Genomic DNA, 15213 nt, shown 5'->3' with positions numbered 1-15213 from the left:
CACAGTTCAATAAGTAATTAATTATCAATTTAAATATTTATAATCTTCAGCTAAGTGGGGTAAATTATTCCATAGCAAACTTGTGGCTGGGAAAAAAGAAACTGGTATGTGGTCTTAGATGATGACACTAGTTAGAGATTAAAAGGGTGATAATTTCTTTTTTTGTATATGATATGATGCAAAGTGGGTGTACGACACAAAGGGACATCAATTTCATTGTGAATAATTTTGTACATCATATTTTGTTCATCTATTTTAAAGGTTACAACTTATAGTTACAGTACATTAGCCATGGGATTACTTGTGCACAATATCATGATCACTAAAGCCAGGGCCTGATGATCTCAAATTTGTGAGCTTCTCCCTTCAGTGTGTTGCTCTGTACACACTAGCTTGAAATCTACAACATTAAAACAAAACAAATAGCACATTCTGTTTTACAACGAGGCAAATTGGAAATGTATTAAACTTGGTATAAGCACATTTCAGGTAGAGTTGACTTGCAACAAATTGATACAAACTCTCTATGGTTAAGATTCTACAGTAAACACTCACCAAATTCATTGACCTCCACATACCTAAAAAATCTCTTGGAAGCATTGCACACCACCATGGATTACAACTGAATTAAGAAAACTAATGAGGAATTGTAACAGGTTGTTTAAAATCCTTTCATTTTCCTGTAAACCTTGAATAACTAAAGGATCAAGTAGAAAGGACGTATGGTGGCTTCACTCCAACTGGCTTTATCTTCTCTCCTATCCCATACAGTCACATCTATAGAGTCTAGTGTTGTTTTAGTTACCTAAAACCTATTTTATTAGTAAGCATAAATTACTTATAATAAGTGTACTATAAGTAAGTAAGTAAATTTTTGATTTTTAATGGCCGGTAGCCTTGAGCTATAGTACGTTCACGTTGAGCTGAATCCTCAAAAACACTTAATAACTCATGGATGCAATTACACATGATCTTGAAATTTGGCTCATTTGTAGTACTGCTTGATCCGCTAAACATATTTTGAAATCTTTTTGTTCAAATGTTTGACATAATATTTATGGCCAATCTAGAGTTTCACAATACATTTCCTATGGGGAAGCCATATAAGTACAGTGTCCATTACAGCCCTTTCCCGAACTTGTAATGGAGCCAAACCGTACATGTCTGTTGTTGAAACCTTTGCTGTTACCAATAATCATCTGGTTGGCTGAAATGTTAACTCTGTTGAGAAAAAATCCACTTTTAATTTTTAGCTGTTTTTCAGGATTCAGCTCAACGTGAACATACTATAGCGGACCATCAGTACTGTACCCTAAAGATTTTATTAATTGTACATCCCTTATTCTATACCTGTATGCAGTACTGTAAAGTTATAATCAATCAATCAATCATATATACTAAACTAAAACTAAAACCTATTTTAGTAAGCATAAATTACTTTTTGTATACTATACTCCACCTAAAACTAAAATGTTTTTTCCTATACTTTTTTCTAAATAAAGGCTTAATCACACTCCTTATTATAAGCATAAGCATATATAGACACATAAGCATATATATATTCTACATGGCAGCTAAATTGATTTAAATATGTGACCGGGCCTGCGATAATAGGGCATGTGGGCACATGATTTTTACCTACTTTTTCACACTTTCATCACACATAACATTTTGTACCATTATGCTATGACATTGCAATTTTCAGCTCTTAGTAAGTATTTAATTGGCATAATAATGCAAGTTACAGAATGGAAATATATGTTTCCAGCACTGAGATATGAGCTGTAGAGTGATAGGATGTAGTTTGTGCCCACATGCCCTGTTTTCGCAGGCCCGGTCACATATTGTATCTTGATTTCAAGCCAGTTAAGAGATAAAATACTGAACATTTGGCAGAGTTTCTTAACATCCGCTTTTACAACAGTACAAACAATACCATACTCTATAGATCAAATTAAAACCTCCCTAGGAACTTTGCATGCCTGCAAGTGTTTCATAGGTATTGGGGCTTATAATAAACAATTTGTCATGAGAGTAGAGAGATGGGTGTTATATGCTGTTCAATTCTATATACTCAAATTAGACATTCGATTAGTACCAGCAACTTCGGTTGTTTTGTTCACAAATTCAATAATTGTAATTAGCATAATATCTGTTCGGTTGAAGTATAAAGTTTTAGTTAGCATGGCAGTTTTAGACCGTGATCCCCGTATAGATCCACTCCTTGTAAGGACAGAACTCAACTTAATTAAACATCTTCATTTTAATGCACTAGTTTGATTACTTGTTGTTACAGCAGACTGAGAGCTAGAAATTCACGTATGAAAGACTAATGACAGTTCCATTAGAATTATCATACATGCCTGCTATACTGAGTCTTCAAAGTATTTTAAGCTCCCTCCTAATCTTCAGTGAACATGACATACAACAGGCATGATGGTTGTGCCTTGTTATCTGCATCCTTGTAAGTGTAGCTGATTATTGGTCACCATGTGATTTTCTGTAGTGAACAAATTAGGAAATTATTTTAAAATTCACTGCTATATAGTTATTCTGTAACAATTTTATTGTTCTTCATTTAAGATACATTTTTGTCAAGCAAGATTATGCCAAGATATTTCTATGATGGCCTTTTAAAGGCAGGAACACCACCACTTTTAAGGGATCCTTACTCACAGTACCTACCTATTCACTACACTGATATTTCAGTCTCTATACATAATGTCCACCACCACATCTTCCTTTCTTAAGTGTGATCATCTGGGAACCATTTTGTTGGTGGCTTAGAAACACAGTTAGTCAGCAATTAGTATGAACATCACTGTCACAGGAGTTGTAAGGTAAGTGTGTATGTTTTCTTCTAATAATGCCAGTTGGAATAGAATTTCATCAAGGTTTGATGTATAACATACTATTAGAATTGCTATAGGTGTAATAGTGCAGTGAAAGATCCAGAAGGGGACACAGGGTGCACATGCCTCCACTCTGAAAACAATCTGTAGTATAATTCTATGCACAAGATCATATCTTGATCAAGATACTGTAATATAACAGTCAAATACTCTAATAGAACAATCACCATTGTGTTATTATTAAAGTACTTGGTAAAGGCAGAGCCTGTATACCAGAAGGCCTTATAAAGGCCTAAGATGTTTATATTAACTTCACTAAGTATGTTTGAAAAGTAGGAGAAAGAAGAAAAAATCCATGGCTGGACCTGGCAGCTGCAGCCATCCGATTAACGCTCAAATGTTTACAGGAGTCTGCCAGGCGGTCAGGATATTTTCTTCTTGCTATTTTCATGTATTTGTATCCAGTAGGAACCATAGAGAGTGACTTATTATCTCTAAGTACGCCAAGTGGAGCCAAATGGACATTGTTTTATTGTAACACTCGAATCCTCCACTGATTGTGAAACTTACATCTGCAACACCAACCAACCAATTGACACACTTAGCTCTATGTAGCCTGCTAGAAATGTTTTTTTGCAAATTGGATTCATTTGGTCTTTTGTATGTCAATTTACTTTAGACTTATAGCTGAACATATGACTATCACTGATCCCTGCATACAGCTTGTGATTAATGTAGACCACTTATATAGAATGTATGAATTATTGTTATGATTAGATATTGGCATAAAACTACTCTACATAAAAATATCAGTCCTCAAACATGCAAAATACACAATAGCTTCTGGAGAGTGGACCCCCAGACTCCCTGCTTTACATTGCTACCTACTACACTTGTCATGGTGCACCCCCTTGTTGAGCCCTGTATCCACTCCTACAGTGAATAAAAATAACTTTTAAAGTTCTTGACACAAATGTAATGAAAACTACCACCATTCCATATACACATGATATGATAATGTCAAGTCATCCTGTAGGGATCTCAGAAACAAACGAGTCATTGTGTAACTACTTTACAAGTCACCCTGCAGTGAGTTCAGCTACATATTATGTTACAAGTCAGCCTCCAGAAACTTGCATAACAAACAAGTCACCCATAGAAAGTTCAGCTACATTACAAGTCACCCTGCAGGGAGTTCAGTTAACTCTATACATGGCAATAGTAACCTATAAGTTACTATTGCCATGTATAGAGTTCAGCTACATAGCAAGTCACCTTGTATAGAAATCAGTCATCGAGTGGAGAGTTCAGTTACATTACAAGTCTCCTTGAAGAGAGTTCAGCTATGTATATCTATTATGTGCTACAAGTCTCCCTCACCCTTTAGAGAGTTTAGTTATAATACAAGTTACCATGTAGAGACTTGCAAGTAACCCTGTAGAAAGTTCAGCTACATTACAAGTCACCCTGTGCAGAGTTTAGTTATGTTACAACTTACAATGTAGAGAGTTTAGCCAATCGCAAGTGATTTTTTACACTGCCCAAATTACATTTTATACTGTTTGCTTAGCATTTTAGGACCCTTTTATCTTTTTGTGCTTGTTACCACCTACACCCAAAAGGTTTGACCACTAAAATAGATATTAGCACATTATATTTTATATAAAGCTTTTGACTACATATATAAAAGTAAAACAGATGAACACAGAGAGATTATCTAAAACTGTTTATGAGTAGCCAGCTTCCTTCAAATCAGCTTTATCAGCAGTCTTGCAGTTCACATTCCTGGTACCACCACTGGCGATCCCTACAAGTAACAAACACAATAACAGTATAAACTACTATAGATACTTAGATATGTGCTGCATGTACAGTTTATCAGTTGTGTGTATTAACAGAGCAGTCACTATATAGGTATTGTGAACTACTAACATGTTCCTCTTTAACATTACATATATCATTTAACAGCAATAATATTGTAATTTAAAGTATGTTAAAGTCTTTGAGGTGTTTATCATGGAGAATGGATTTGTAAGAAATCCATATGCATAATCCATATTAAGCATCACTTTAGTTTAATATACAAGAAATGTAAATCTAAAATTCACTGTAGCATGCCATTTTAGCTTATGTAGCTATTTATTATTATACTTGTCTTCAGTGATAAAATCAATGTACTCACGAAGGCTGAGTTATTCACACCTGTGATATTTAAACTGGGGGATGCATTTGCACAATTAATGAAGTGTCAGTGCCTTGTTTATGGTATATATTATACAGACACCATGTAGGTTTCTCACTCTTTGCTGCTGCGATGCCAACTGAAAGCACCAACAATTACTTTGCCGGCATTCGGTCTGTAGCTCATGTATCCATCAAAGTCATTCACTGGCCCAACAAGCTTGCAGTTATTTGTAGTGCACTTACCACCACTTGAGCAACATTGAAAATCGAAACGTCGATCTTCTTTATCATTGCTATGAACGCTCCTTACCCCAGCAAAGAAATGGTTTGGCTTGCACAGCACAGCCACAGGACAATCATAATGATTCACATAGCCCGTTCTATAGCAACTGGAACCACTTCCTTGAGTGTTTTCACAATTGTAGCAATAGACCCTGTCTTCTTTTCCATCATCATGATATCCATACACATTAGATATGGCATGGCCAGAGGGGCACACAAAACTGTGATATCTATCTAATGAATTGCAGAATTGTGATTCAACTGGTGTAATATAGCATATTGCTGCTAACAGAACAGTAGCAGATAAAAGGATCAATCTAAAAGGTTTATGATAAAATACATGCCATTATATACACGTATGTGAATACCTTTGCATTTTCACTCAACTTCTCTATAACTGATACACATCAGACTGTGAATTACTCTACTAGTCACTGCATTTTATAGTTTGGGTTGATATGTTGTATGGTTTCCACCATCTTTTATGTGTATATTACATAGTTATTATATCATTGTTGAATGAAGCGCTGGAAATGCTAATTGATATCATCATGTTTAGTTGGAATCTTAGAGGAAATTTGTAACTTGGTTTAACAAAATTGGTCTTTCAAGATATCCAAGTTTGATATCTTGTAAGTTTCAATACCGTAAAATCCACTTGAAACTTTGCCCACATTACTGTGCTATGCAACACCTATTAGCTGACAATTTTATGTTGCCACCATAATTATATTCACAAGACAAGTTATGATTTGACAAGTTATATAATTTAGCAAGTCAGAAAGCTTTATCAGACTGGGCCACATTTAATTCCTTGCCAAGTTCGTGTGCCATTAAAATCTGTAAGCGTATATTAGTGAAGTAGAAATTGTCATCAGTTATTTGCAGCAGTTGTCTTTAATCATCAGCTACCATCCCATTTTATATTTGCATGTTAATTGTGCACATGTGAGAAGTGTTGTATCCCTTAAAGCCTTCTATTTTGTGGATACATTTGGTAAGACTAACTGTACACAAACATAACTGACACAAACTGACATAAGTGACAGATGATAGCATCCTAATTCTTTTGAATAGGAAAACAATTTTAACATTTCATACACTAGTGTTCAAATCAGCATTTAGGAAATGTTGACACATTTGTGTGGCTGCAAAAGGATCACAGGTTAGATCACATATACATGTATAATATGTTTTGTACAACAGGAAGGTGGGAGTTGTAACTTAAATTACATCATATCTTAAGTAGAAAGTATCTTACTAACTGATTACAGTAGCTAAAGTAGCAGATGATGATCCTTTTGTTTAAGCCCTATTGTAATGATTCCTACTAGCTTCTAATATTCCCTTAAAGTTACTCTGTTACAGCATTTGCTTGTACCCTCTTATCTTGCTGGATGTGATGTTGCCTACATTTCTAGCATGACACATCCCAGATGATATTCATTGTAGATGGATGAACACAAGATATAGTCATGGTGCATGTGTCTCAATGTACATTTCCATTAAATTATACAACTGAATTTATAGCTGTTTTATTGCTAATTATGTGGGGCTAAAGTAGAAACTAAATTAGCACTTTTAGGCATGATTGCCCTTGTTTAGACTCTTTACTGTAATGATCCTTACTGTTATATGCCCACTCAGCTTGAGAAGTAGTTAACATGTACATTCCATGGCATGCACAGTTCCCCCAGATGGTATTCATTGTACGTAGATAGATAAATACAGTACCTATATAAAGTCATGGTACATGTATCATTGTACAGTTCCATTGAAAAATAACTGCTAGGAACAGCAACAACATCTGCATACATTCTGCATTATATGATGTTATCAAGGTGGTACTGGATCATCACAATTTTTAAAATGTTTAATCTACTTGTCAAAACGATAATTTTGAAGTCACAACTTCCACTTTCTTGCTGTACAAAACATATGCATGTACTGTATGTGTCATATCTTGTGTTAGTCTAACACCTTTTGCAGCCATACATGTGCTATGGATGTGTCAACATTTCCTAATGCTGATATGTCACTGTTTTCCTATTCAGAAGAATTGCTGTATGATACAATTGTTATCACTCATGTCAGCCCACATACAGTTATCAAATTTAGCCACAAAAAAAGCCTTAAGGAATTTTTTCTTAGTCACTGATCAGATGATGACAGAAACTTACGAGGATGCAACAATTGCGCATAGTTTTCCATAAACAAGCTAAGGGCTCGCTGGGTGTGAGGAAACAGATACAACTGTCATAACCACACATGGTCCAAGTCTTTCATGGAATGTTGTCATGAGCTCAGTTGGCCAAATCACATTTAGAAATTTGTTGTACCAATTTTTCTGTTCAGAGTAGCTAATTCATTTTGTTGCTTGGTTGCCATTGTATGTTTAGTTGTGCTTTGTTTTAATTATGTACAACTTCAAATATAAGTGTACAGACAAAATAACAAAAAATAATAATCACAATTTAATAAGTAAGTACATAATTATCAATTTAAATGCTTAGAATCTTCAGCTAAGTGGGGTAAATTATTCCATAGTAAACTTATGGCTGGGAAAAAAGAAACTGGTGTGTGGTCTTGGATGATGACACTAGTTATAGATATTAAACAGATGATAATTTCTTGTTTTTGTATATGATGCAAAGTGGGTGTACAACATCAATTTCATTGTGAAACTCAATAATTTTGTACGTCATATTTTATTTATCTATCTTAAAGGCTACAATTTATAGTTACAGTACACAAACAGTGAGATTACATGTGCACAATATCATGATCACTAAAGCCATGCAAGGATGATATCAAATTTGAGAGCCGTTCCCTTCAGTGTGTTGCTCTGTACACACTAGCATGAAACCTAGAACATTAAAACAAAACAAACAGCACATTTTTGCTTTACAATAAGGCAAATTGGGAATGTATTAAACTTGGTATAAGCACATTTCAGGTAGAGTTGACTTGCAACAAATTGATACAAACTCCCTATGGTTAAGATTCCACAGTAAACACTCACCAAACTCATTGACCTCCACATACCTAAAATATCTCTTGGAAGCATTGCACACCACCATGGATTACAAGAAAACTAATGAGGAATTGTAACAGGTTGTTTAAAAACCTTTCATTCTCCTGTAAACCTTGAGCATTACAAATAACTAAAGCATCAAGCACAAAGGGAGGTATGGCAGCTTCACTCCAACTGGCTCTATCGTCCTCCTATCCCATGCAGTCACATCTATAGAGTCTAGTGTTGTTTTAGTTTACACTACAACCTATTTTAATAAAGGCTTTATCACACTCTTTACTATAAGTCCAGTATGGCAGTGAATTACTGAAGTAATTTTTAATCTCGACACAAACGCAATGACAACTCCCACTTTTCTTTGTGAACATTAGATGGTGCTAACTGATGGCATTTGACAGTTATCACTTACATAACAAGTGTTCTTATAATATTAACCAAATTATTGTTTCACCTACAGTCTGTATACTATCATTCTATAAAATTTAATTGTAATGCTACATTAAATGTTAACTAGTATAGTATATATATATATATAGCTGCAGGTGTAGATGACCTCCCTTATTTCATTGCTTTTTTATCTGTGATCCCTGCTCAAATGTAAAACTTCCTTGCACTTACTTTTTACAGCACCATCCCATACTGCATCAAAGGAAAGAATGGTGCCAGACACATTGATCACATGAATGACATGATTAAACATGCACCCCAATTACTGAAATGTGAAGTTGCCATTCCGTTTTTTTTTTTTTACCAGCATGTTCCACCTGTTAGTTATACAGCTTTACAAATGAAGAACAGTATGAGAAGTGCCACTGCAAACAATCCAGTCATTTTAGAAGTTATGGTTGAACACGCACCACCAACTATCAACTGCAAAGTGGCCATTTTGTTTGAGTTCCAGCTAAGTTATGTTCCACCTGTTATACAGTGTTACAAGTACAAGAAGTGCCTCTGCAATAAATCCATTCACAAATCATGTCATGAGCTAGCATCTACATGGTATCAGAGGAAGAAATGGGACACAAAGGAGGACAAAGATAGGTACATGATACATGTATTGTAGCTGCTGTGGTTAATGAAAAGGTACATTTCAGGCTGAAGTGAATGTCAAACAGTGAAGAAATCAAACCTGTAGCTTTATTCATAGTCAAGTTGTATTTGGCTGGAGGCATCAGTCAGTCAGCTGGTCAGTCAGTCAATTATAAACAGAAAATTATTTAAAATTTGGTAGAAACTTGGGTTTGGGACTATCATGAAAATATTTATGGGCTTAGTTATGCATGCCTAACCTACACTGTCAAGCTGTTATGAAGGAAAAGTGTGGCTGGTTTTTGGGTAATATTCTCGATTGCTAAAGTACAGTACTGCCATACTATGATACCTTTTCAACATTAAGTACTGCTAATTTAAAGTGTTTAGATATTAAAATCATGCTCATCAGTGTGGTAAAATACTTTGGGAATACAATCAAGCCCAGATGCAATTTCATTGTGCGTGATGGCGATAAGATCACTACATAAAAGCATGCATAAAGTCACATAGCTACATATAGCTTTTTAATAATTTGTTTTATTTATTTAACCACAGAAGGGTAAGGCAAGCACAAAAGGCAAAGCCTATAGGGGTATCACCTACAAAAACAGAACAACAAACTGTGTAGTATCAGTACAAAACAGTTAAATCACATAAAACTTATATAGTTATACAACAGCAGATGTTTATATGGCTTTATATAATAAATACAGCAGCTAATTTAAAGGCTGAACTTTTGCATACAAATGCTGACCATACCAATAAACCATACATGCTGCTGACCAGCCAAGAGCTACATATATCTGCAGACACATAAGCACATATATATATATTCTACATAGCAGCTAAATTGATTTAAATACTGCATCTCGATTTCAAGCCAGTTAAGAGATAAAATACTGAACATTTGGCAGAGTTTCTTAACATCCGCTTTTACAACAGTATAAACAATACCATACCCTATCAAATTAAAACCTCTCTAGGAACTTTGCATGCCTGCAAGTGTTTCATTGGCATTGGGGCTTATAATAAACAACTTGTGATGAGGGTAGAGATGGGTATTATATGCTGTTCAATTCTATGTGCTCAAATTAGACATTCGACTAGTACCAGCAACTTTTGTTGTTTTGTTCACACATTCAATAATTATAATTAGCATAATATCTGTTCTGTTGAAGTATAAAGTTTTAGTTAGCGTGGCAATTTTAGACCATGATCCCCTTATATAGGTCTGCCCCGGTTGTAAGGACAGAACTCAACTTAATTAAACATCTTCTTTTTTAATGCACTAGTTTGATTACTTGTTGTTTACAGCAGACTGAGAGCTAGAAATTCACGTATGAAAGACTAATGACAGTTCCATTAGAATTATCATACATGCCTGCTATACTGAGTCTTCAAAGTATTTTAAGCTCCCTCCTAATCTTGAGTGAACATGACATACATATTATCAACAGGCATGGTGGTTGTGCCTTGTTATCTACATCGTTGTAAGTGTAGCTGATTATTGGTCACCATGTGATTTTCTGTAGTGAACAAATTAGGAAATTATTTTAAAATTCACTACTAGTTATTCTGTAACAATTTTATTGTTCTTCATTTAAGATACATTTTTGTCAAGCAAGATTATGCCAAGATATTTCTATGATGACCTTTTAAAGGCAGGAACACCACCACTTTTAGGGGATCCCTACTCACAGTACCTACCTATACACTACACTGATATTTCAGTCTCTACATAATGTCCACCACCACATCTTCCTTTCTTAAGTGTGATCATCTGGGAACCATTTTGTTGGTGGTTTAGAAACACAGTCAGTCAGCAATTAGTATGAACATCACTGTCACAGGAGTTGTAAGGTAAGTGTGCATGTTTTCTTCTAATAATGTCAGTTGGAATAGAATTTCATCAAGGTTTGATGCATAACACACTCTTTGATTTGCTATAGGTGTAGCAGTGCAATGATGGATCCAGATGGAGACATAGGGTGAACATGCCTCCACTCTAAAAAAAAATCTGTAGTATAATTCTATGCACAAGATCACATCTTGATCAAGATACTGTAATATAACAGTCAAATACTCTAATAGAACAATCACCATTGTGTTATTATTAAAGTACTTGGTAAAGGCAGAGCCTGTATACCAGAAGGCCTAAGATGTTTATATGTGACCGGATTTCATATAACAAGGCTTCCACACACACAAAATCAAACTTACGATTTTACCAGAAATGGATTGCTGGCCTAATACACTATCATATTTCACACTGTACTTCCTTCAGCACTGACAAGTCTGGTTTCTGTAGCAGCTTTCTTCCGACCCTGTCAAAGCCACGAGTGTGAGATTGGCACCATTAAATGGCCATGGCTTTGTGATAATGGTGTGTAGTGAGCTGGGACTTCACAGAGAGCTCGCCAATAGTGTTCTCAGTCAATTTGGAGTAATTTGAGGGCCATGGAGGGCCATGGAGGGCCATGGAGAGCCCAAACTTGGCCTCTGGACTCAAATCGTCTTCTTACTCCATTTTATACCCGTATATTAAGACCACCGTCCACCCCCACCCTCCAACCCTTAGTACTACCATCTGTGATATTATTACCCGCTCGAAAAAAGCTGCTCAAAACAGGGCAAAGTTTGGGTATCAGAAATGTATACACCCACTCAGTGATAGCTAGTGAACAGATGAACAATTGGTGCAAATTTTGTTTGCACAGCTGTAGGCACTGGAAAGTTATTACACAATGATTCCTTAAACAATCGCCATATCTCGTAACAAAGCTTTGTGCGTCGAAGCCTTGTTTTGTCAAATTCAGTCACATATTAACTTCACTAAGAATGTTTGAAAAGTAGGAGAAAGAAGAAAAAATCCATGGCTGGACCTGGCAGCTGCAGCCATCCGATTAACGCTCAAATGTTTACAGGAGTCTGCCAGGCGGTCAGGATATTTTCTTCTTGCTATTTTCATGTATTTGTATCCATAGGAACCCTAGAGAGTGACTTATTATCTCTAAGTATGCCAAGTGGAGCCAAATGGACATTGTTTTATTGTAACACTCGAATCCTCCACTGATTGTGAAACTTACATCTGCAACACCAACCAACCAATTGACACACTTAGCTATGTAGCCTGCTAGAAATTTTTTTTGCAAATTGGATTCATTTGGTCTTTTGTATGTCAATTTACTCTAGATTTATAGCTGAACATATGAATATCACTGATCCCTGCATACAGCTTGTGATTAATGTAGACCACTTATATAGAATGTATGAATTATTGTTATGATTAGATATTGGCATAAAACTACTCTACATAAAAATATCAGTCCTCAAACATGCAAAATACACAATAGCTTCTGGAGAGTGGACCCCCAGACTCCCTGCTTTACATTGCTACCTACTACACTTGTCATGGTGCACCCCCTTGTTGAGCCCTGTATCCACTCCTACAGTGAATAAAAATAACTTTTAACGTTCTTGACACAAATGTAATGAAAACTACCACCATTCCATATACACATGATATGATAATGTCAAGTCATCCTGTAGGGATCTCAGAAACAAACGAGTCATTGTGTAACTACTTTACAAGTCACCCTGCAGTGAGTTCAGCTACATATTATGTTACAAGTCAGCCTCCAGAAACTTGCGTAACAAACAAGTCACCCATAGAAAGTTCAGCTACATTACAAGTCACCCTGCAGGGAGTTCAGTTAACTCTATACATGGCAATAGTAACCTATAGGTTACTATTGCCATGTATAGAGTTCAGCTACATAGCAAGTCACCTTGTATAGAAATCAGTCATTGAGTGGAGAGTTCAGTTACATTACAAGTCTCCTTGAAGAGAGTTCAGCTATGTATATCTATTATATGCTACAAGTCTCCCTCACCCTTTAGAGAGTTTAGTTATAATACAAGTTACCATGTAGAGACTTGCAAGTAACCCTGTAGAAAGTTCAGCTACATTACAAGTCACCCTGTGCAGAGTTTAGTTATGTCACAACTTACAATGTAGAGAGTTTAGCCAATCGCAAGTAATTTTAACACTGCCCAAATTACATTTTATACTGTTTGCTTAGCATTTTAGGACCCTTTTATCTTTTTGTGCTTGTTACCACCTACACCCAAAAGGTTTGACCACTAAAATAGATATTAGCACATTATATTTTATATAAAGCTTTTGACTACATATACAAAAGTAAAACAGATGAACACAGAGAGATTATCTAAAACTGTTTATGAGTAGCCAGCTTCCTTCAAATCAGCTTTATCAGCAGTCTTGCAGTTCACATTCCTGGTACCACCACTGGCGATCCCTACAAGTAACAAACACAATAACAGCATAAACTACTATAGATATTTAGATATGTGCTGCATGTACAGTTTATCAGTTGTGTGTATTAACAGAGCAGTCACTATATAGGTATTGTGAACTACTAACATGTTCCTCTTTAACATTACATATATCATTTAACAGCAATAATATTGTAATTTAATGTATGTTAAAGCCTTTGAGGTGTTTATCATGGAGAATGGATTTGTAAGAAATCCATATGCATAATCCATATTAAGCATCATTTTAGTTTAATATACAAGAAATGTAAATCTAAAATTCACTGTAGCATGCCATTTTAGCTTATGTAGCTATTTATTATTATACTTGTCTTCAGTGATAAAATCAATGTGCTCATGAAGGCTGAGTTATTCACACCTGTGGTATTTAAACTGGGGGATGAATTTGCACAATTAATGAAGTGTCAGTGTTTTCAATGCATGTGCCTTGTTTATGGTATACATTATACAGACACCATGTAGGTTTCTCACTCTTTGCTGCTGCGATGCCAGCTGAAAGCACCAACAATTACTTTGCCGGCATTCGGTCTGTAGCTCATGTATCCATCAAAGTCATTCACTGGCCCAACAAGCTTGCAGTTATTTGTAGTGCACTTACCACCACTTGAACAACATTGAAAATCGAAACGTCGATCTTCTTTATCATTGCTATGAACGCTCCTTACCCCAGCAAAGAAATGGTTTGGCTTGCACAGCACAGCCACAGGACAATCATAATGATTCACATAGCCTGTTCTATAGCAACTGGAACCACTTCCTTGAGTGTTTTCACAATTGTAGCAATAGACCCTGTCTTCTTTTCCATCATCATGATATCCATACACATTAGATATGGCATGGCCAGAGGGGCACACAAAACTGTGATATCTATCTAATGAATTGCAGAATTGTGATTCAACTGGTGTAATATAGCATATTGCTGCTAACAGAACAGTAGCAGATAAAAGGATCAATCTAAAAGATTTATGATAAAATACATGCCATTATATACACGTATGTGAATACCTTTGCATTTTCACTCAACTTCTCTATAACTGATACACATCAGACTGTGAATTACTCTACTAGTCACTGCATTTTATAGTTTGGGTTGATATGTTGTATGGTTTCCACCATCATCTATTATGTGTATATTACATAGTTATTATATCATTGTTGAATGAAGCATTGGAAATGCTAATTGATATCATCATGTTTTTTCCTGTTTAGTTGGAATCTTAGAGGAAATTTGTAACCTGATTTAACAAAATTGGCCTTTCTAGATATCCAAGTTCGATATCTTGTACGTAAGTTTCAGTACCTTAAAATCCACTTGAAACTTTGCCCACATTACTGTGCTATGCAACACCTATTAGCTGACAGTTTTATGTTGCACCATAATTATACTCATAAGACAAGCTATGATTTGACAAGTTATATAACTTGGCAAGTCAGAATGACTCGGCCACATTTAATTCCTTACCAAATTTCATG

The 15213-nt window shown here is 35.5% G+C and overlaps 1 protein-coding gene and 1 long non-coding RNA gene across 2 annotated transcripts; both read right to left on the bottom strand.

Annotated features, from left to right (window-relative positions):
- Window positions 1–4502: 4502 nt before the first annotated feature.
- Window positions 4503–5830, bottom strand: LOC136239000 (uncharacterized). The gene is made up of 3 exons (XR_010693307.1): window positions 5687–5830; window positions 5153–5635; window positions 4503–4659 (listed from the first exon to the last, which is right to left on the bottom strand). It is a non-coding gene; the product is annotated as an uncharacterized lncRNA (long non-coding RNA).
- A 7709-nt stretch (window positions 5831–13539) lies between these two features.
- Window positions 13540–14863, bottom strand: LOC136238790 (dermatopontin-like). The gene is made up of 3 exons (XM_066029388.1): window positions 14746–14863; window positions 14212–14694; window positions 13540–13703 (listed from the first exon to the last, which is right to left on the bottom strand). Exons 1-3 carry the CDS (start codon window positions 14751–14753, stop codon window positions 13658–13660), a joined length of 537 nt encoding a protein of 178 aa, XP_065885460.1. The 5' UTR covers window positions 14754–14863; the 3' UTR covers window positions 13540–13657.
- Window positions 14864–15213: the final 350 nt, after the last annotated feature.

Source organism: Dysidea avara, chromosome 11 (genome assembly GCF_963678975.1).
Source record: "Dysidea avara chromosome 11, odDysAvar1.4, whole genome shotgun sequence".
Taxonomy (NCBI): Eukaryota; Metazoa; Porifera; class Demospongiae; order Dictyoceratida; family Dysideidae; genus Dysidea; species Dysidea avara.
The sequence above is the reverse complement of the archived record's forward strand: the minus strand, read 5'-3'. Positions and strand labels throughout refer to the sequence as shown.